Source organism: Pristiophorus japonicus, chromosome 1 (genome assembly GCF_044704955.1).
Source record: "Pristiophorus japonicus isolate sPriJap1 chromosome 1, sPriJap1.hap1, whole genome shotgun sequence".
In the NCBI taxonomy this organism is placed as follows: Eukaryota; Metazoa; Chordata; class Chondrichthyes; family Pristiophoridae; genus Pristiophorus; species Pristiophorus japonicus.
Window position 1 is genome coordinate 404684755 of NC_091977.1, and position 23253 is coordinate 404708007.

Consider the following 23253-nt stretch of genomic DNA (forward strand, 5'->3'; position numbering starts at 1 on the left):
AGAGGCACTCTGGAGACCTGCAATAAAAGACTAAGGTCACACTTTACTTTGAGCTCACAGTATCCAGTTAGACTCGTTAGTCATACATAACAACAACAACTTGTATTTATATAGCACCTTTAAAGTAGTAAAACATCGCAAGGCACTTCACAGGAGTGTTATAAGACAAAAAAAGTGCAGGAACATAGAAACATAGAAAATAGGTGCAGGAGTAGGCCATTCGGCCCTTCTAGCCTGCACCGCCATTCAATGAGTTCATGGCTGAACATGCAACTTTAGTACCCCATTCCTGCTTTCTTGCCATACCCCTTGATCCCCTTAGTAGTAAGGACTACATCTAACTCCTTTTTGAATATATTTAGTGAATTGGCCTCAACAACTTTCTGTGGTAGAGAATTCCACAGGTTCACCACTCTCTGGGTGAAGAAGTTCCTCCTCATCTCGGTCATAAATGGCTTACCCCTTATCCTTAGACTGTGACCCCTCGTTCTGGACTTCCCCAACATTGTGAACATTCTTCCTGCATCTAATCTGTCTAAACCCATCAGAATTTTAAACGTTTCCATAAAGTCCCCTCTCATTCTTCTGAACTCCAGTGAATACGAGCCCAGTTGATTCAGTCTTTCTTGATAGGTCAGTCCCGCCATCCCGGGAATCAGTCTGGTGAACCTTCGCTGCACTCCCTCAATAACAAGAATGTCCTTCCTCAGGTTAGGAGACCAAAACTGTACACAATACTCCAGGTGTGGCCTTACCAAGGCGCTGTACAACTGTAGCAACACCTCCCTGCCCCTGTACTCAAATCCCCTCGCTATGAAGGCCAACATGCCATTTGCTTTCTTAACCGCCTGCTGTACCTGCATGCCAACCTTCAATGACTGATGTACCATGACACCCAGGTATCGTTGCACCTCCCCTTTTCCTAATCTGTCACCATTCAGATAATAGTCTGTCTCTCTGTTTTTACCACCAAAGTGGATAACCTCACATTTATCCACATTATACTTCATCTGCCATGCATTTGCCCACTCACCTAACCTATCCAAGTCGCTCTGCAGCCTCATAGCATCCTCCTCGCAGCTCACACTGTCACCTAACTTAGTGTCATCCGCAAAGTTGGAGATACTACATTTAATCCCCTCGTCTAAATCATTAATGTACAGTGTAAACAGCTGGGGCCCCAGCACAGAACCTTGCGGTACCCCACTAGTCACCGCCTGCCATTCTGAAAAGTACCCATTTACTCCTCTTTGCTTCCTGTCTGACAACCATTTTTCAATCCATGTCAGCATACTACCCCCAGTCCCATGTGCTTTAACTTTGCACATTAATCTCTTGTGTGGAACCTTGTCGAAAGCCTTCTGAAAGTCCAAATATACCACATCAACTGGTTATCCCTTGTCCACTCTACTGGAAACATCCTCAAAAAATTCCAGAAGATTTGTCAAGCATGATTTCCCTTTCACAAATCCATGCTGACTTGGACCTATCATGTCACCTCTTTCCAAATGCGCTGCTATGACATCCTTAATAATTGATTCCATCATCTTACCCACTACCGATGTCAGGCTGACCGGTCTATAATTCCCTGTTTTCTCTCTCCCTCCTTTTTTAAAAAGTGGGGTTACATTGGCTACCCTCCACTCGATAGGAACTGATCCAGAGTCAATGGAATGTTGGAAAATGACTGTCAATGCATCCGCTATTTCCAAGGCCACCTCCTTAAGTACTCTGGGATGCAGTCCATCAGGCCCTGGAGATTTATCGGCCTTCAATCCCATCAATTTCCCCAACACAATTTCCTGACTAATAAGGATTTCCCTCAGTTCCTCCTCCTTACTAGACCCTCTGACCCTTCTTATATCCGGAATGTTGTTAGTGTCCTCCTTAGTGAATACCGAACCAAAGTACTTGTTCAATTGGTCCGCCATTTCTTTGTTCCCCGTTATGACTTCCCCTGATTCTGACTGCAGGGGACCTACATTTGTCTTTACTAACCTTTTTCTCTTTACATATCTATAGAAACTTTTGCAATCTATCTTAATGTTCCCTGCAAGCTTCTTCTCGTACTCCATTTTCCCTGCCCTAATCAAACCCTTTGTCCTCCTCTGCTGAGTTCTAAATTTCACCCAGTCTCCGGGTTCGCTGCTATTTCTGGCCAATTTGTATGCCACTTCCTTGGTTTTAATACTATCCCTGATTTCCCTTGATAGCCACGGTTGAGCCACATTCGCTTTTTTATTTTTATGCCAGACAGGAATATACAATTGTTGTAGTTCATCCATGCGGTCGCTAAATGTCTGCCATTGCCCATCCACAGTCAACCCCTCAAGTAGCATTCGCCAATCATTCCTAGCCAATTCACGCCTCATACCTTCAAAGTTACCCTTCTTTAAGTTCTGGACCATGGTCTCTGAATTAACTGTTTCATTCTCCATCCTAATGCAGAATTCCACCATATTATGGTCACTCTTCCCCAAGGGGCCTCGCACAACGAGATTGCTAATTAATCTTCTCTCATTACACATGTAGCGAGTTGGTCATACCACAAGAGAAGGGTCCACAGCCAGATAGGGAATGGAAGACCAGCAGGAAGAGCAGTGCAAAGAAGGTAGTGCAAGGGTCCCCTGTGGTCATCCCCCTGCAAAACAGATACACTGCTTTGAATACTGTTGAGGGGGATGACTCATCAAGGGAGGGCAGCAGCAGCCAAGTTCATGGCACCGTGGCTGGCTCTGTTGCACAGGAGTGGAGGAAAAAGAGTGGGAGAGCGATAGTGATAGGGGATTCAATTGTTAGGGGAATAGATGGGCGTTTCTGCGGCCGCAACCGAGACTCCAGGATAGTATGTTGCCTCCCTGGTGCAAGGGTCAAGGATGTCTCGGAGCGGGTGCAGGACATTCTAAAAAGGGAGGGAGAACAGCCAGTTGTCGTGGTGCACATTGGTACCAACGACATAGGTAAAAAAAGGGATGAGGTCCTACGAAACGAATTTAAGGAGCTAGGAGCTAAATTAAAAAGAAGGACCTCAAAAGTAGTAATCTCGGGATTGCTACCAGTAGGACATTTAGCCCCTTGAACCTGTCTGCCATTTAATGAGACTATGGCTGACTTGTTACCAAACTGCATATACCCGCCGTTGCCCCATATCACTTAATACCTTTGGCTAGGAAAAATCTATCGATCTCAGATTTAAAATTGATCTAGTATCAATTGCTGTTTGCGGAAGAGAGTTCCAAACTTCTATCACCCTTTGCACGTAGAAGTGATTCCTAACTTCACTCCTGAGAGGCCTGGTTCTAATTTTTAGACTATGCCCCCCAATCCCAACCAGCGGAAATAGTTTCCCTCTAACTGTCCTCTATCGGTTCCCCTTAATGGGCTCAAGTTTCGGCCTGAGTTGCTCCTATTTTTTTGGAGCAACAAGTTTAGAATGGAGCATCTTAGAAATTGCAATTCTCGGCATTTAGTTTGCTCCAGTTCTAGTCAGTTAGAATAGTTTCATTTTAGAACAGATTTTTTTTTCAAAAGGGGGCGTGTTCAGCCACTTACGCCTGTTTTGCAAGTTTAGGCAGCGAAAACTTACTCCAAACTAACTTAGAATGGAGTAAGTGTAGATTTTTGTATGCTCAGAAAAACCTTGGCTACACTTACAAATCAGGCGTAGAGAACGAGAGATGGGGGGTGGGGGCGGAAGGGAAGTTTACAAACATGAAACACGTCACTTTTACAAATAAAGAGCCATCAGCAATAATAAATGATAAATCAACCAATAAATCAATAAAAAAAAAATTAAAAAATTAAAAATTAAAAAAAAATACAAAAATCCATAAATAAAAAATTAAGTTTCTACTCACCGACTGCAGCACCGGGAGCCCTCCAACAGTGTGCTGGGACGGCCCCCCCCCCCCTCGCCCCACCCCCCACCCCCGCCCTCAGTGTCTCTCTTTCTTTGTCTCTGTCAGTGTCTCTCTCTCTCTCTCTGTCAGTGTCTCTCTGTGTTTCTGACAGCAAGGGGTGGGGGAAGGGTGGGGGGAGGAAGAGGAGGGGGAGGGAAGAGGAGGGAGAGGGAGGGAGGGAAGAGGAGGGGAGGGAGGGAGTGAGGGGAGGAGCGGAGGGAGAGAAGGGAGGAGTGGAGGGGGAGAGGAGAGGAGAGTAGGGAGTGAAGGAGGGGAGGAGAGAAGGAGGGGAGGGGGGAGGAGAGAAGAGAGGGGGGGAGGAGGGGTGGGAGTGCTGAACGGGCTCGGCCGACGAGAGGAAGGCAGGCTGAAGATTTCGGGCGGGGCCCGCTCCCAGCAAGATGCCGGTGGGCGGGCCCCGCCGAGGACGTGGAGGGAGGGGAAACAGCTGAACGGGAGAGGAGGGGGTAGGGGAGCGGGAGCGGACCTGAACGGTGAGGGGGGTGGGTGGGGGGAGCGGCAGCGGGCCTGACCGGCGGGGTGGAGCTGGAGCGGGATTGGACCTGAATGGTGGAGGTGGGGGGGGGGGGGGAGGGGTGAGGGGGGGGAGCGACAGTGGACCTGAATGGGGAGGCCCGAGCGGGAGTGGACCTGAACGGGGGGCGGGGGGGGAAGGAGCCGGAACGGGACCTGAAGCTGAAGAGGAGGGAGGCCAGAGTCCATTCTTCGCCGCCCCAGTGAGCCCATTCGGCCAGGGCTCGAGGCGGCACACTCTAGCTCGCATGTGCAGAGGCCCCGGCACTGTTTTCAGTGCCGGGACTTGGCTCCGCCCCCCACAGCTTGTGCTGCGCTGCGACAAGGGCCTGCAACGTTCCAGCAGCGGGGAGAATACTGAGGTAAGTTTTAGGCGCGGTTTTTCTTATACAAAGCGGCGGGGGGGTGGGAGGGGGGTGGAAACCTGGGCCCAATATCTTGAAAACTTCAATCAAATCATCCCTTAACCTTAAATTCCAAGGAATAGAACTGTAGTTTGTGCAATCTCTCCTCCCTTTGAGTCCAGGTATAATCCTGGTCTTACTAATGTTTAGCGTAAGGGAGTTAGATGAAGTCCTTACTACTCGGGGGATCAAGGGTTATGGCGAGAAAGCAGGAAGGGGGTACTGAAGTTTCATGTTCAGCCATGAACTCATTGAATGGCGGTGCAGGCTAGAAGGGCTGAATGGCCTGCTCCTGCACCTATTTTCTATGTTTCTATGTTTCTAAGGCTCATGCTTTCATAAGCCTCGGTAAATACGTCGACTATATCCTGGAGTTCAGCCTCTGTATGTGCACAGACGCAGGTGTCGTCCACGTACTGTAGCTCGACGACAGAGGTTGGAGTGGTCTTGGACCTGGCCTGGAGACAGCAAAGGTTGAACAGCTTCCCACTGGTTCTGTAGTTTAGCTCCACTCCAGCAGGGAGCTTATCAACTGTGAGGTGGAGCATGGCAGCGAGGAAGACTGAGAAGAGCGTTGGGGCGATGACGCAGCCCTGCTTGACCCCGGTCTGGACATGAAATGGGTCTGTGATGGATCTGTTGGTAAGGATCATAGCTTGCATGTCGTCATGGAGCAGGCAGACTATGGTGACGTACTTTTGGGGGCATCCGAAACGGATGTGGACGCTCCATAGACCCTCGCAGTTGACAGTGTCAAAGGCCTTTGTAAGGTCGAAGAAGGCCATGTATAAGGGCTGGCGCTGTTCCCTGCATTGTTCCTGCAGCTGTCGTGCTGCAAAAATCATGTCCGTTGTGCCCCGGAGGGGACAAAATCTGCACTGCGACTCCAGGAGGAGCTCCTCTACCACGGGGAGAAGACGATTGAGGGGGACTCTAGCGACGACTTTCCCAGTGGTTGATAGTAGGGAGAATCCTCTGTAGTTGCCGCAGTCGGACTTGTCCTCTTTTTTAAAGATGGTCACGATTACTGCACCAGCCTGTCCTCGCCGCACCCCCAAACATCAAGATCCATGGCGTGGCACTGGACAATGTGGACCACTTCCCCTATCTCGGGTGTCTCCTATCAACAAGAGCAGGCATTGATGATGAGATGCAACACTGCCTCCAGTGCGCTAGTGCAGCCTTCGGCCGTCTGAGGAACAGAGTGTTTGAAGATCAGTCCCTCAAAACTGTCACCAAGCTCATGGTTTACAGGGTCGTAGTAATACCCGCCTTCCTGTATGGCTCAGAGACGGGGACCATGTATAGTAGACACCTCGAGTCGTTGGAGAAATACCAGCAGCGATGTCTCCGCAAGATCCTGCAAGTCCTCTGGGAGGACAGATGCACAAACATTAGCATCCTCGTCCAGGCCAACATCCCCAGCATTGAAGCACTGACCACACTTGATCAGCTCTACTGGGCAGGCCACATAGTTCGCATGCCAGACACGAGACTCCCAAAGCAAGCGCTGTACTCTGAACTCGTCCACGGCAAATGAGCCAAAGGCGGGCAGAGGAAATGTTACAAGAACACCCTCAAAGCCTCGCTGATAAAGTGCGACATCCCCACTGACACCTGGGAGTCCTTGGCCATAGACCGCCCTAAGTGGAGGAAGTGCATTAGCGAGGGCGCTGAGCTCCTCGAGTATCGTCGCCGAGAGCATGCAGAAATCAAGCGCAGGCAGCGGAAGCAGCGTGCAGCAAACCAGGCTCCCTGCCCACCCTTTCCCTCAACGATTATCTGTCCCACCTGTGACAGAAACTGTGGTTCTCGTATTGGACTGTACAGCCACCTAAGAACTCAAGCTAAAAGTGGAAGCAAGTCTTCCTCAATCCCGAGGGACTGCCTATGATGACATGAATTCTGGTAAATCTACGCTGCGCTCTTTCGAAGGTCAATATATCCTTCTTAAGGTGTGGTGCCCAGAAGTGCTCACGGTACTCCAGATGTGGTCTAACCAGGGCTTTGTATAGCTGTAGCATAACTTGTACCCCATTGTATTCTAGTCCTCTAGATATAAAGGTCAGAATTCTATGAGCCTTTTTGATTCTTTTTTGTACCTGTCTGACATTTTAATGATCTATGTACCTGGACCCCCAAGTCTCTTTGAATTTCCATTGTTTCTAGCTTTTTACCATTTAGAAAGTACTCTGTTCCATCCTTTTTAGGTCCAAATTGGATGACCTCACATTTGCCTACATTGAAATCCGTTTGCCGCAGTTTTGCCCACTCACAATCTATTAATATCTCTTTGTAATTTTATGCTTCCATCTACACTATTGACAATGCCGCCTATCTTTGTGTTATCGGCAAACTTGGATATGTCAGTTTCTATCCGATCATCGAAGTGATTAATAAAGAAGTTGAATAGTTGAGGTTTCAACACACATCAACAGGACACCACTAGTCACATCCTGCCAATTAGAGTAACTGCCCATTATCCCTACTCTAGTCTCCTACTGATCAGCCAATTTCCCAACCAGGTCAATCATTTTCCTTCAATTCCATGACCTTCAACTTACAATGGCAAAAGACTAAACATGAAGCAAAATTTAGAGAAGTTCAGTAGTTTTGAGGAGTGAAATGGTCACCAAATTGAAAAGTCTTCTTTCACTATAGCACTGTATTTTAGCACAGAGAAGTCCTGCTACAATTGTACACTGTATTGGTGAGACCACACCCTAGAGTACTGCGTACAGTTTTGGTCTCCGTATTTAAGGAAAGATATACGTGCATTGGAGGCTGTACAGAGAAGGTTTGCTAGGTTGATTCCGGAGATGAGGGGGTTGACTTATGAAGATAGGTTGAGTAGGTTGGGCCTCTACTCATTGGAATTCAGAAGAATGAGAGGTGATCTGATCGAATCATAAGAGAATGAGGGGGCTCGTCAAGGTGGATGCAGAGTGGATATTTCCACTCATGGGGGAAACTTAAATTGGGGGCATAGTCTCAGAATAAGGGGCGCCCATTTAAAACTGAGATGAGGAGGAATTTCTTCTCTCAGAGGCTTGTAAATCTCTGGAATTTTTTGCCATAGATAGCTGTGGAGGCTGGGTAATTTAATATATTTAAGGCGGAGATAGATAGATTTTTGAGCACTAAGGGAATAAAGGGTTATGGGGAGTGGGCAGGGAAGTGGAGCTGTATCAGCCATGATTTTATTAAATGGTGCAGCAGACTCGAGAGGCCAAATGGCCTACTCCTGCTCCTATTTCTTACGTTCTTATATTTTCAGCATGCAAACAGCGATACGGAGCACAGTGTCTTAGAAACATAGAAACATAGAAAATAGGTGCAGGAATAGGCTATTCGGCCCTTCGAGCCTGCACCACCATTCAATATGATCATGGCTGATCATGCAACTTCAGTACCCCATTCCTGCTTTCACTCCATATCCCTTGATCCTTTTAGCCGTAAGGGCACATCGAACTCCCTTTTGAATACATCGAATGAACTGGCCTCAACAACTTTCTGCGGTAGAGAATTCCACATGCTCACAACTCTCTGAGTGAAGAAGTTTCTCCTCATCTCGGTCCTAAATGGCTTACCCCTTATCCTTAGACTGTGACTCCTGGTTCTGGACTTCCCCAACATTGGGAACATTCTTCCTGCATCTAACCTGTCCACGCCGTCAGAATGTTATATGTTCCAATGAGATCCCCTCTCATTCATCTAAATTCCAGTGAATATAATGCTAGTCGATCCAGTCTTTCTTCATATGTAAGTCATGCCATCCCGGGAATCAGTCTGGTGAACTTTTGCTGCACTCCCTCAATAGCAAGAATGTCCTTCCTCAGATTAGGAGACCAAAACTGTACACAATATTCAAGGTGTGGCCTCACCAAGGCCCTGTACAACTGCAGTAACACCTCCCTGCTCCTATACTCAAATCCTCTCGCTATGAAGGCCAACAGGCCATTTGCCTTCTTCACCGCCTGCTGTACCTGCATGCTAACTTTCAATGACTGATGTAGTATGACACCCAGGTCTCGTTGCACCTCGCTCTTTTCCTAATCTGTCACCATTCAGATAACATTCTGCCTTCCTGTTTTTGCCACCAAAGTGGATAACCTCACATTTATCCACATTATACTGCATCTGCCATGCATTTGCCCACTCACCTGACCTGTCCAAGTCACCCTACAGCCTCTTAGCATCCTCCTCACAGCTCACACTGCCACCCAGCTTCGTGTCATCTGCAAACTTGGAGATATTACATTCAATTCATTCATTCTAAATCATTAATGTATATTGTAAATAGCTGGGGTCCCAGCACTGAACCTTGCGGTACCCCACTAGTCACTGCCTGCCATTCTGAAAAGGATCCATTTATTCCTACTCTTTGCTTCCTGTCTGCCAACCAATTCTCTATCCACGTAAATACATTACCCCCAATAACATGTGCTTTAATTTTGCACACTAATCTCTTGTGTGGGACCTTGTCAAAAGCCTTTTAACAAAGTCCCATCCACTGGTTCTCTCTTGTTACATCCTCAAAAAATTCTAGAAAATTTGTCAAGCATGATTTCCCTTTCTTAAATCCATGCTGACTTGGACCAATCCTGTCACTGCTTTCCAAATGCGCTGCTATTACATCTTTACTAATTGATTCCAACATTTTCCCCACTACCGATGTCAGACTAACCGGTCTATAACTCCCTGTTTTCTCTCTCCCAACTTTTTTTAAAAGTGGGGTTACATTAGCTACCCTCCAATCCATAGGAACTGATCCAGAGTCGATAGACTGTTGGAAAATGATCACCAATGTATCCACTATTTCTAGGGCCACTTCCTTAAGTACTCTGGGATGCAGGCTATCAGGCCTTGGGGATTTATCGGCCTTCAATCCCATCAGTTTCCCTAACACAATTTTCTGACTAATAAGGATTTCCTTCAGTTCCTCCTTCTCGCTAGACCCTCGTTCCCCTAGTATTTACGGAAGGTTATTTGTGTCTTCCTTCGTGAAGACAGAACCAAAGTATTTGTTCAATTGGTCTGCCATTTCTTTGTTCCTCCTTATGAATTCACCTGATTCTGACTGCAACGGACCTACGTTTGTCTTCACTACTCTTTTTCTCTTCACATATCTATAGAAGCTTTTGCAGTCAGTTTTTATGTTCCCTGCAAGCTTCCTCTCATAATCGATTTCCCCTCTCCTAATTAAACCCTTTGTCCTCCTCTGCTGAATTCTAAATTTCTCCCAGTCCACAGGTTTGCTGCTTTTTCTGGCCAATTTCTATGCCTCTTCCTTGGATTTAACACTATCCCTAATTTCTCTTGTTAGCCACGGTTGAGCCACCTTCCCTGTTTTATTTTTACTCTATACAGAGATGTACAATTGTTGAAGTTCATCCATGTGATCTTTAAATGTCTGCCATTGCCTATCTACCATCAACCCTTTAAGTATCATTCGCCAGTCTATCCTAGCCAATTCACGTCTCATCGAAGTTACCTTAATGGGGTACTGAAGTTGCATGTTCAGCCATGAACTCATTGAATGGCGGTGCAGGCTAGAAGGGCCGAATGGCCTACTCCACCTATTTTCTATGTTTCTATGTTTCTACCTTTCTTTAAGTTCAGGACACTAGTCTCTGAATTAACTGTGTCACTCTCCATCTTAATGAAGAATTCTACCATATTATGTTCACTCTTCCCCAAGGGGTCTCGCACAACAAGATTGCTAATTAGTCCTTTCTCATTACACAACACCCAGTCTAGGATGGTCAGCTCTCTAATTGGTCCTTTGACATATTGGTCTCGAAAACCATCCCTTATACACTCCAGAAAATCCTCCTAACCAGTTTGGTTAGCCCAATCTATATGTAGATTAAAGTCACCCATGATAACTGCTGTACCTTTATTGCACGCATCCCTAATTTCCTGTTTGATGCCATCCCCAACCTCACTACTACTGTTTGGTGGTCTGTACACAACTCCCACTAGCATCTTCTGCTCTTTGGTGTTCCGCAGCTCTACCCATACAGATTCCACATCATCCAAGCTAATGTCCTTCCTTACTATTGCGTTAATCTCCTCTTTAGCCAGCAACGCTACTCCACCTCCTTTTCCTTTCTGTCTATCCTTTCTGAATATTGAATACCCTGGATGTTGAGTTCCCAGCCTTGGTAACCCTGGAGCCATGTCTCCGTAATCCCAATTACATCATATCTGTTAACAGCTGTCTGCGCAGTTAATTCATCCACATTATTAAGAATGCTCCTCGCATTGAGACACAGAGCCTTCAGGCTTGTTTTTTTTTAACACTCTTTGTCCTTTTAGAATTATGTTGTAATGTGGCCTTTTTTGATTTTTGCCTTTGATTTCTCTGCCCTCCACTTTTCCTTATCTCCTTTCTACCTTTTGCTTCTGCCCCCATTTTACTTCCCTCTGTCTCCCTGCATAGATTCCCATCCCCCTGCCACATTAGTTTAACCCCTCCCCAACAGCACTAGCAAACACTCCCCCTAGGACATCGGTTCCGGTCCTGCCTAGTTAGTTTTGTTTTGGTGGACGTGATTGCAAAGTAATCAAAGTCCTTCTCTTATCAAAGTCCTTCTCTAATAGTGCTTTTTGAAGCACTGTATGGAGGCCATGCCAGTACTTCTGTCCATAGTAGTGCCTTCACCAATACTGGTTTATTAAACAACATAATAAGTAAAGCGTGGAACAGCTGTTAAAGGACAGCTGGTTGAAAACACCTCGGGGCTGAAATTGGTGGACATACTGCCACACACCGCCTGCAGACATACCACTCAAAATTGATCGAAAAATACCAACATACCGTCCATATATCGCCCGGCGGAAAATTAATCAGCGACATACCGCCGGGCAGTATGCATACCGTCCATCCTGCACACCGCCAACATACCGCCCAAAATCGCGAAATTGATGAGTTACCACCGACAGACGGTCGACCTTGCAGACCGCCCTGGAAAAGGTAGTTTTAAGTCAATATACAGTCGGCGGTATGCATCTTCACCTGTGAAATTTTTTTTTATCTGTCACCTCCTACCCAGTCTCTCCCACCTCCAAGTCTCTTCCCACCCCTCATCCCACAGCGATCCCCCCCCCAAATAACGATCTCCCCCCCCAAGAAGGAATCTCCCCCTCAAGTACCGATCTCACCCCATATAGTGATCTCACCCCAAGAAGCAATCTTCTCCCAAGAAGCGACCCACCACCGCCCCCCCCCCCCCCCCCCGCACACCCCCACATACCTGCACAGTGCTCTCAGGCCGGCAGACTCTGTCAATTCTGGTCTGTGTCTCTAAGGGGGGGAGCGGGGGCAGAGCTTTGCAGCAACATGTGCGTGCGCAGAACTCGAGACCCAAAGATTCTCGAGTGAAAAGGACTCACCGCCCACACGCCGTTGGCTGCACTCCGCTCGGCATAACGCCGAGAAAAAACTGGTGAAAATCGCACACACTCTGCCCCAGCGATACCTGGCGGCATGAAATGACATACCACCGGCATACTGCCGAGAAATGGGCGGACGACCAATTTCGACCCCCTCGGGTTTCATGAGGTTCAACCCAGCTATGGGCAAAATCAAAATTGTACATGGCCTACTCACTGGTCGTGACTCATAAATTTGTCCTCTGATCCGAAAGGTTTAGCACCCCTGAACTATAGGATGACAAATCACATACTTTTAGTTTTCTTTCGCTTGGTATGTCGGTTGTACCCATGGTGCACTTGCTAGAAAATCATTAAGAATTATAATTTTCCTATATTGCAACATCCAAATTATTACTGTAACACAAATCTATGTAAAATAATATCGTGATTAAGGTTTCCAATTGTCACATTCATGCGGTGAATATTCAATGCAGACTTCCTCGGTATGTAAATCTGTATGTACATTTTTGCTCCTTTTATTTTTATTTTTCTGTTTGCTAAGGTGTGCTGGCTGAGGAAGCAAGTAAGGATTTAATTCAATTTGGAAACAGCTTTATTGCTGCTTCATATGTGAAGTTTCTAGAATCTGCTGGTGCAAGAGTTGTGCCCATCAGGTGGGTATGAAGTCCTGATTTTTCATTGTTTATCCAATGCACAACTCCTTTCTCAATAAGTTATTGAGGTTATTACAGCTGTTTACCTGAACTCAGCAATGGGAACACTGGCTTAGATTTCCTGCTAGACTTACTCTAGCTCCCGGGCATAAATAGAGCAGAACGGGTCGAGGAATTCTTTATGCATATAATGTGTCTGACCAAATATGGTGAGTATATTATAATTAGAGGAAGTGATGGAGTACTTCTAGCCATTTTCACCTTTGCAGTACTGAGCATAATGCATGTCTCTGAGGGTTCCTCGGAAGGGAGATTTAAATTTTAAATCTCCGAAAGGAGTTGAACTCCCCAACCCTATGATTTGGAAAAAATTGGGGAAGAAACGGTCTTCCCCTCTTCAGCTGCCCCAAAGGTCACAGACCATGCTGCACTGGTAGGTTTCCGATGTCTGCTAGAGCCGTTCTCTGCCCACTCCCAGATGGGCTACTGAGCAGGTGCCAGGGAACCCTCCAAAATTATTTAAATGACCCTGACCCAGGATCCTCAGCAGGGGACAGGTGTCCATCCCTGTGATGATGCAGAATTTCCACCCTGCTACCATCATAGGCAGTCCCACGGAAGCGAAGAAGACTTGCTTCCACTCCTGAAGTGAGTTCTTTGGTGGCTGAACAGTCCAATACGAGAGCCACAGGTGGGACAGATAGTCATTGAGGGAATGGGTGGGTGGGACTAGTTTGCCGCACGCTCTTTCCCCTGCCTGCACTTGATTTCTGCATGCTCTCGCCATTGAGTCTCGGTGCTCTGCGCCCTCTCAGATGCACTTCCTCCACTTCGGGCAGTCTTGGGCCAGGAACTCCTCGGTGTCAGTGCAGATGTTGCACTTTATCAGGGAGGCTTTGAGGGTGTCCTTGTAGCGTTTCTGCTGCCCACCTTTGGCTCGTTTTCCGTGAAGAAGCTCCGAGTAGAGCACTTGGCTTGGGAGTCTCGTGTTTAGCATGCGAAGTATGTGGCCTGCCCAGCGGAGCTGATAGAGTGTGGTCAGTGCTTCAATGCTGGGGATGTTAGCCTGGATGAGGACGCTGATGTTGGTGCGCCTGTCCTCCCAGGGGATTTTTAGGATCTTGCAGGAACACCGTTGGTGATCTTTCTCCAGCAACTTGAGGTGCCTGCTGTATATGGTCCATGTCTCTGAGCCATACAGGAGAGCAGGTATTAGTACAGCCCTGCAGACCATGAGCTTGGTGGCAGTTTTGAGGGCTTGGTCTTCAAACACTTTTTTCCTCAGGTGGCCGAAGGCTGCACTGGCGCACTGGAGGCGGTGTTGGATCTTGTTGTCGATGCCTGCTCTTGTTGATAGGAGGCTCCTGAGCTATGGAAAGTGGTCCACGGTGTCCAGGGCCGCACCGTGGATCTTGATGACTGGGGGGCAGTGCTGTGTGGTGAGGACAGGCTGAAGGAGGACCTTTGTCTTATGGATATTTAGCATAAGGCCCATGCTTTCGTATGTCTCAGTAAATTTGTCGACTATGTCCTGGAGTCCAGCCTCTTTACGTGCGCAGATGCAGGTGTCGTCCACGTACTGTAGCTCGACGACAGAGGTTGGGGCGGTCTTGGACCTGGCCTGGAGACAGCGCAGGTTGAACAGGTTCCCACTGGTTCTATAGTTTAGTTCCACTCCAGCGGGGAGCTTGTTGACTGTGAGGTGGAGCATGGTGGCGAGAAAGATTGAACAGAGGGTTGGAACGATGACGCAGCCCTGTTTGACCCCGGTCCGGACGTGGATTGGGTCTGCGATGGATCCTGATATGTCCTTCCTATACTGTACAAATGCACACGAGGCCCATACTAGAGAGAAGGTCACTCTGTGACCAGTCCTTTATTAGCCAGCACTGAAGTGCAGAGGATGGGTGGAGCTTCCCCTTTTATACCTGAAAGTCCAGGTTAGGAGTGTCTCTCACAAGTTCACCACCTAGTGGTCAGTGTTCTCACGGTGTACAACTTAGGTCAGTTTATACATGGATTACAACGACAGTTGAATACATGACATCACCTCCCCCCCAAAGTCTTATTGGGATCACAGGTTAAGTCTCTCTGGTGGTTTACACTCCCTGGTAGAGCGCCTGAGTTGGGGCTCCGGTTGTTGGGAGCTGGCCTGAGTGTCTGCTGTTTGTGATGCCTCGGGCCTGTCCGGATTGCCCACAGTGACTGGGCTCTCCTCCACTTGGCTCCGGTGTTCGCTCACCTGTGGTGGAATGAACTCTACAGCGTGTTCTTCTTCTGCTTCTTCTATGGGGTTGCTGAACCTCATTTTTGTTTGATCCACGTGTTTGCGGCAGATTTGTCCATTGGTCAGTTTAACTACCAGAATCCTATTCCCCTCTTTGGCAATTTCAGTGCCTGCGAGCCATTTGAGCCCTGCAGCATAGTTGAGGACAAAGACAGGGTCATTGACATCAATACATCTCGTCCTCGAATTCCCGTCATGGTAGTCACATTGTGACCGGCGCCTGCTCTCAACAATTTCTTTCATGGTCGGGTGTATAAGGGATAACCTGGTTTTGAGCGTCCTTTTCATTAGCAGCTCTGCGGGTGGAATCCCTGTGAGCGAGTGTGGTTGGGATCTATTGGCCAACAGGAGGCGTGATAAGCGGCTTTGTAGGGAATCCCCTTGGATTCTGAGCATCCCCTGTTTAATTATCTGCACTGCTCATTCCGCCTGGCCGTTTGAGGCCGGCTTGAACGGTGCCGTTCTGACATGGTTGATACCATTTCCTGCCATGAAGTCTTGGAATTCAATGCTTGTAAAGCACGGGCCATTGTCTCTGACCAAGACGTCCGGTAGACCATGGGCGGCGAACATTGCCCGTAGACTTTTTACCGTGGCAGAGGATGTGCTTGAATTGAGAATGTCACACTCGATCCATTTGGAGTAGGCGTCTACTACAACCAAAAACATTTTTCCCATGAAAGGACCTGCGTAGTCCACATGGATGCGTGACCATAGCTTGGCGGGCCAGGACCAGGGGCTAAGGGGAGCTGCCCTGGGCGCATTGCCCAGCTGGGCACACGTGTTGCACCTGCGAACACAAAGTTCCAGGTCTGCATCTATCCCTGGTCACCAAACGTGTGACCAGGCAATTGCCTTCATCATGACAATGCCCGGGTGCTCATTGTGGAGTTCTCGGATGAATGCCTCTCTGCCCATCTGGGCATGACTGCTCGGTTTCCCCATAGTAGGCAATTGGCCTGAATCGAGAGTTCATCCTTGCGCCTGTGAAATGGTTTAAATTCCTCAGGGCATGCCCCGTACGTGGCTGCCCAGTCCCCAATCAGGACACATTTCTTGACTAAAGACAGTAGCGGGTCTCTATTTATCCAGACTTTGATCTGACAGGCTGTCACGGGTGAGCCTTCGCTTTCGAAAGCTTCAACAGCCATGACCATCTCAGCAGCATGCTTGGTTGCCCAATCGGTGGTGACTAGTGGGAGCCTGCTGAGTGCATCGGCGCAGTTTTCAGTGCCCGGTCTGTGCCGAATTGTGTAGTCATAGTCGGCTAATGTGAATGCCCACCTCTGTATGCGGGCCGACGCATTTGCATTTATGGCCTTGTTGTCGGCCAAAAGGGACGTTAGGGGTTTGTGATCTCTCTCCAGCTCAAATTTCCTGCCAAACAGGTCCTGGTGCATTTTTTTTTACTGCATATACACATGCAAGCGCTTCCTTTTCTACCATCCTGTCGGCCCTTTTTGCCCGGGACAGACTTCTGGAGGCATAAGCTACCGGCTGTAACTGACCCTTGGCATTAACATGCTGCAACACACACCCGACCCCATAAGACGACGCATCGCACGTTAAAACAAGTTTCTTACATGGGTCATATAGCGTTAACAGATTGTTGGAGCATAATAAATTGCGTGCTCTATCAAAAGCCCTTTCCTGGCTGTCCCCCCAGATCCATTTGCGCCCTTTGCGTAGGAGCACGTGTAGCAGCTCTAACAGCGTGCTCAATTTGGGAAGGAAGTTACCAAAATAGTTCAGGAGCCCCAGGAACAAACGCATTTCCGTCGTGTTACGGGGTCTGGGTGCTATCTGGATCGCTTCCCTTTTGGACGCAGTGGGTCTGATCCCGTCTGCTGCTACCCTCATCCCCAGGAATTCTACCTCTGGAGCTAGAAGACGCACTTCGCCTTTTTTAGGTTGTGGAGGTGTTCTTCAGTATCGCAACCCGTGGTGAGGATGTCGTCTTGATAAACCACCGTCCTTGGCATCGACTTGAGGAGACTTTCCATGTTTTGTTGAAAGATCGCGGCGGCCGAGCGAATCCCAAATGGACATTGTTGTACTCAAACAACCCCTTGTGTGTAGTGATGGTGGTCAGCTTCTTCGACTCACTCGCCAGTTCCTGGGTCATGTAAGCTGAGGCCAGGTCTAATTTTGAAAAAGGTTTGCCACCGGATAGCGTCGCAAAGAGATCCTCCGCTCTCGGTAGCGGGTACTGGTCTTGGAGTGACACCCGATTGATGGTGGCCTTGTAATCACCACATATCCTGACCGACCCATTCGCCTTGAGCACCGGCACAATCGGGCTCGCCCAGTCACTGAATTGATGATGCCTTCCCTCAGCAGGCGGTCCAATTCACCTTCTATCTTTCCCCACATCACGTACGGCACCGCTCTGGCCTTGTGGTGTACTGGCCTGGTGTCCGGGTTTATGTGAATCACTACCTTGGTCCCCATGAAATTGCCAATGTCGGGTTGAAATAGTGAGTCAAATTTGTCCAGGACCTGTGAGCATGATATTCGCTCCACAGAAGAAATTGCATTAACATCGCCCCATTTCCAGTTCATGACAGCAAGCCAACTCCTCCCCAGCAGTGCGGGACCGTCCCCCGGGACAATCCAGAGTGTTCTCCGAATCTTTGTGGGTCACGACTACCGTGGCGCTGCCTAGCACTGGAATGATCTCCTTTGTATATGTCCATAACTGTGCGTCAATCGGCAATAATTTTGGCCTCCTGGCCTTGGACACCCACAGCTTGTCAAACTGTTTGATACTCATCAGGGACTGGCAGGCCCCCGTGTCTAGCTCCATTGATACTGGGATGCCATTGAGGAGCACTTTCATCATTATCGGTGGCGTCCTGGTGTATGAACTGTATATGTGCTCCACATGAACTCGCTGAACTTCAGCTTCCAGCGATTTCCCCCAGTGTCCATTTGGCCTCGTAGGGCTTACATCGGGCCCGTCCTCCTCGGACATCAACCTGGCTGCAGGCTTCCTGCACATACACGCCAAGTGACCGCTGACGTTGCAATTTCTGCAGGTATATTGCTGATACCTGCAAACTCTGTCTGTATGTTTGCCTCCACACCTCCAACATGAGCCGTTGTTGGAAACAAAAGGTCCATTACCAGTCGATCATCTCTGACTGTCTCTGTAACTGTCCTTAAACGCACCATTGACAGGTGTTGATGGCCCCATTACTGGCCGCATTGTCCCTTGTGATAGCATGAATTGCCGTTCAGCTAGCCATTGTCTCTGTTGAATTCCCCCTTTGGGTTCGACTACATGCTCGGGCATGTCCGATTGCCCCCGTCTGCCTGGAGAACTGTGTGCCGTGTTAACAATGTTGACTCCCTGTCCATTTGCTGCATTTAAACCAAGATTTTTGTCAAACATCATTCTGGTCTCTTCATCCCCTGAGATAAATGTCTGGGCCATCAAAGCCGCCATTTCCAGGGTCAAGTCTTTGGTCTCAATCAGTTTCCTGAAAACCCCAGCATGCCCGATGCCCTCAATAAAAAAGTCTCGCAGCATCTCCGCTCTGCATGCATCTGGGAACTTATATCGGCTCGCCAGTCGCCAGAGATCTGCCATGAAGTCTGGAACGCTTTGCCCTTCTCGCCGCCGGTGCGTGTAAAACCGGTGTCTCACCATGTGGATGCTGCTCGCCTGTTTAAATTGTTCCCCGATCAACTTACTGAGCTCTTCAAAAGTCTTGTCCGCCGGCGTCTCTGACGTTAGAAGGTCCTTCATCAGGGAGTACACCCTGGATCCACAAACCGTCAGGAGATGAGCCCTGCGTTTGTTGGCCGAATCTTGTCCCAGCCATTCCTTAGTGATGAAACTTTGCTGTAGTCTCTCAATAAAATTGTCCCAATTATCAACACAGTACCTCTCATCTGTGCTGCTAGTGCCATGTTTGCGTGGTTTAAATTCCAGTTTCCCATCGCCAATGATATGTCCTTACTATACAGTACAAATGCAAACAAGGCCCATACTAGAGAGAAGGTCACTCTGACCAGTCCTTTATTTGCCAACACTGAAGTGGAGAGGATGGGTGGAGCTTCCCCTTTTATACCTGAAAGTCCAGGTTAGGAGTGTCTCCCACAAGTTCACCACCTAGTGGTCAGTGTTCTCACATTGTATAACTTAGGTCAGTTTATACTGGATTACAATGATAGTTGAATACATGACAGATCCGTTGGTAAGGATCACGACCTGCATTTCGTCTTGAAGCAGGCGGAGGATGGTGACCAAACTTTGGGGGCTTCCGAAAAGGAAGAGGACGCTCCATCGACCCTCGCGGTTGACAGTGTCAAAGGCCTTTGTAAGGTCGAAGAAGGCCATGTATAAGGGCTGGCACTGTTCCCTGCATTTTTCCTGTAGTTGTCGCGCTGCAAAAATCATGTCCGTTGTGCCCCATTGGGGATGAAATCATCACTGTGACTCTGGGAGGAGCTCCTCGGCCACGGGAAGAAGACGGTTGAGGAGGACTCTAGCGACGATTTTCCCAGTGGCTGATAGCAAGGAGATTCCTCTGTAGTTGCCGCAGTTGGATTTGTCCCCTTTTTTAAAGATGGTCACGATCACTGCATCTCTGAGATCTTCCGGCATGCTCTCCTCCCTCCAGATGAGAGAGATGAGATCGTATATTTGCGCCAGTAGTGCCTCTCCGCCATACTTCAGTGCCTCAGCAGGGATTCCATCTGCTCCCGTAGCCTTGTTGTTTTTTAGCTGTCTTATGGCTTTTTCTACCTCGTGCAGTGTTGGGGTCTCACTGAGGCAGTGACGGGTAGCATGCTGCGGAATGGAGTCGAGAACACTCGAGTCAAAGGCAGAGTCTCGATTGAGGAGATCTTCGAAGTGCTCATTTCAGCGGGCCCTGACTGCCTTGGTGTCCTTGATGAGCGTTTCCCCGTTCTTAGCCAGCAGTGGGGTGGGGCCTTTGGTATTTGGCCCGTAGGTGGCCTGACTGCGATGAAGAATCCTCGCACATTATGGTTATCGGTCAGCTGCTGTATCTCCTGTGCTTTCTCCATCCACCACCTGTTCTTTAGGTCACCCTGCTACACTGGTATTATAGCTGAGTCGAAGATCTTGGCCATTAACTTTACAGATAAAACCACACACAAATGCAGAAGTGTGAGAACTATGGTTTGTATCAAAGGTTTATATATCATGGTGCAATGTTCAGTGCTATCACTGAGCTTCTAGGAGTTATATCTGCCAATTAAATGCTGTGGACTCTTTTCTTTCCAAATTTTGATTTCTTTTTGGAATGCAGTATGAATGAACGGAGCCCTGAAACAATGTCCACAAGAGAGTCACAATACCACAGCACAGCCAAGCATCAATAGTATTCCTAACTCCCAAAGTATCACCTCACTGCAGTCTCAGGATAGGTTTCAGAGAGGCACTTGGTAAAAAGAAGCTCTTGTTGTAAATATAGATGTACATGGTAAAACATTTTGTGATCTGAAGTCTATCTGTTCTTTGATTTTTTTTTATGTTTGAGAGGATGTTTGAAGATCCGTTTCCAAAGGGAAACAGAGTTTCTTCTATGCCTCCTTACTGAAGCATTGTCTCCTGAAATAGACCTTTTCTGAGACCTCATTGAGGGAACAGTGGTCTGTAGACTCTAGTGGAAGGTTTCTGCTTTGATTTAGCCTAATCCTGTATGCCTCTGTCTTTTCCTTTTCCTTCTACTCTTGTTCTACCTCAATCATAAGGATGAATATGGGAATCTCCATAATGAACCCCATGATGATGAATCCAAGACAGAAAAGTGGACGCAAAATATTTCTTGTTTTTAATTCATTCATGGGATGTGGACGTCGCTGGCAAGGCCAGCATTTATTACTTATCCCTAATTGCCCTTGAGAAGGTGCTGGTAAGCCGCCTTATTGAACCGCTGCAGTTCGTGTGTTGAAGGTACTTCCACTGTGCTGTTACGGAGGGAGTTCTAGGATTTTGACCCAGCGACAATGAAGGAATGGCGGTATACCTCCAAGTCAGGATGATGTATGACTTGGAAGAGAACTTGGAGGTGGTAGTGTTCCTATGCGGCAGCTGCTCTTGTCCTTCTAGATGGTAGAGCTCATGAGTTTGGAAGATGTTGCCGAAGAAGCCTTGGCGAGTTGCTGCAGTGCATCTTGTAGATGGTACACACAGCAGCCACGGTACGGTGGTGGCAGAGGGAGTGAATGTTTAAGGTGGTGGATGAGGTGCCAATCAGGTTGGCTGCTTTGTCCTGAATGGTGTCAAGCTTCTTGAGTGTTGTTGGAGCTGCACTTATCCAGGCAAGTAGAGAGTATTCCATTACGCTCCTGACTTGTGTCTTGTAGATGGTGGAAAGGCTTTGGTGAGTCAGGAGGTGAGACATTTGCGACAGAATACCCAGCCTCTGACCTGCTCTTGTTGCCACAGTATTTATGTGGCTGGCCCAGTTATGTGGTCAATAGCGACCCCCCAGGATGTTGATAGGATTCATAGAAACATAGAAACATAGAAAATAGGTGCAGGAGTAGGCCATTCGGCCCTTCTAGCCTGCACCGCCATTCAATGAGTTCATGGCTGAACATTCAACTTCAGTACCCCATTCCTGCTTTCTCGCCATACCCCTTGATCCCCCTAGCAGTAAGGACCTCATCTAACTCCTTTTTGAATATATTTAGTGAATTGGCCTCAACAACTTTCTGTGGTAGAGAATTCCACAGGTTCACCACTCTCTGGGTGAAGAAGTTCCTCCGCATCTCGGTCCTAAATGGCTTACCCCTTATCCTTAGACTGTGACCCCTGGTTCTGGACTTCCCCAACATTGGGAACATTCTTCCTGCATCTAACCTGTCTAACCCCGTCAGAATTTTATATGTTTCTATGAGGTCCCCTCTCATTCTTCTGAACTCCAGTGAATACAAGCCCAGTTGATCCAGTCTTTCTTGATAGGTCAGTCCCGCCATCCCGGGAATCAGTCTGGTGAACCTTCGCTGCACTCCCTCAATAGCAAGAATGTCCTTCCTCAGGTTAGGAGACCAAAACTGTACACAATACTCCAGGTGTGGCCTCACCAATGCCCTGTACAACTGTAGCAACACCTCCCTGCCCCTGTACTCAAATCCCCTTGCTATGAAGGCCAACATGCCATTTGCTTTCTTAACCGCCTGCTGCACCTGCATGCCAACCTTCAATGACTGATGTACCATGACACCCAGGTCTCTTTGCACCTCCCCTTTTCCTAATCTGTCACCATTCAGATAATAGTCTGTCTCTCTGTTTTTACCACCAAAGTGGATAACCTCACATTTATCCACATTATACTTCATCTGCCATGCATTTGCCCACTCACCTAACCTATCCAAGTTGCTCTGCAGCCTCACAGCATCCTCCTCGCAGCTCACACTGCCACCCAACTTAGTGTCATCCGCAAATTTGGAGATACTACATTTAATCCCCTCATCTAAATCATTAATGTACAGTGTAAACAGCTGGGGCCCCAGCACAGAACCTTGTGGTACCCCACTAGTTACTGCCTGCCATTCTGAAAAGTACCCATTTACTCCTACTCTTTGCTTCCTGTCTGACAACCAGTTCTCAATCCATGTCAGTACACTACCCCCAATCCCATGTGCTCTAACTTTGCACATCAATCTCTTGTGTGGGACCTTGTCGAACGCCTTCTGAAAGTCCAAATATACCACATCAACTGGTTCTCCCTTGTCCACTCTACTGGAAACATCCTCAAAAAATTCCAGAAGATTTGTCAAGCATGATTTCCCTTTCACAAATCCATGCTGACTTGGACCTATCATGTCACCTCTTTCCAAATGCACTGCTATGACATCCTTAATAATTGATTCCATCATTTTACCCACTACCGATGTCAGGCTGACCGGTCTATAATTCCCTGTTTTCTCTCTCCCTCCTTTTTTAAAAAGTGGGGTTACATTGGCTACCCTCCACTCCATAGGAACTGATCCAGAGTCAATGGAATGTTGGAAAATGACTGTCAACGCATCCACTATTTCCAAGGCCACCTCCTTAAGTACTCTGGGATGCAGTCCATCAGGCCCTGGGGATT

The 23253-nt window shown here is 47.9% G+C and overlaps 1 protein-coding gene across 1 annotated transcript in view; it reads left to right on the forward strand.

Annotated features, from left to right (window-relative positions):
- LOC139267078 (gamma-glutamyl hydrolase-like) overlaps positions 1-23253 on the forward strand; it is a 268758-nt gene that overhangs the window by 8977 nt on the left and 236528 nt on the right. The window contains exon 2 of the mRNA XM_070884891.1: positions 12780-12891. Within this exon, the coding sequence (XP_070740992.1) occupies positions 12780-12891 (112 nt within the window). The remainder of the gene's footprint in view (positions 1-12779; positions 12892-23253) is intronic.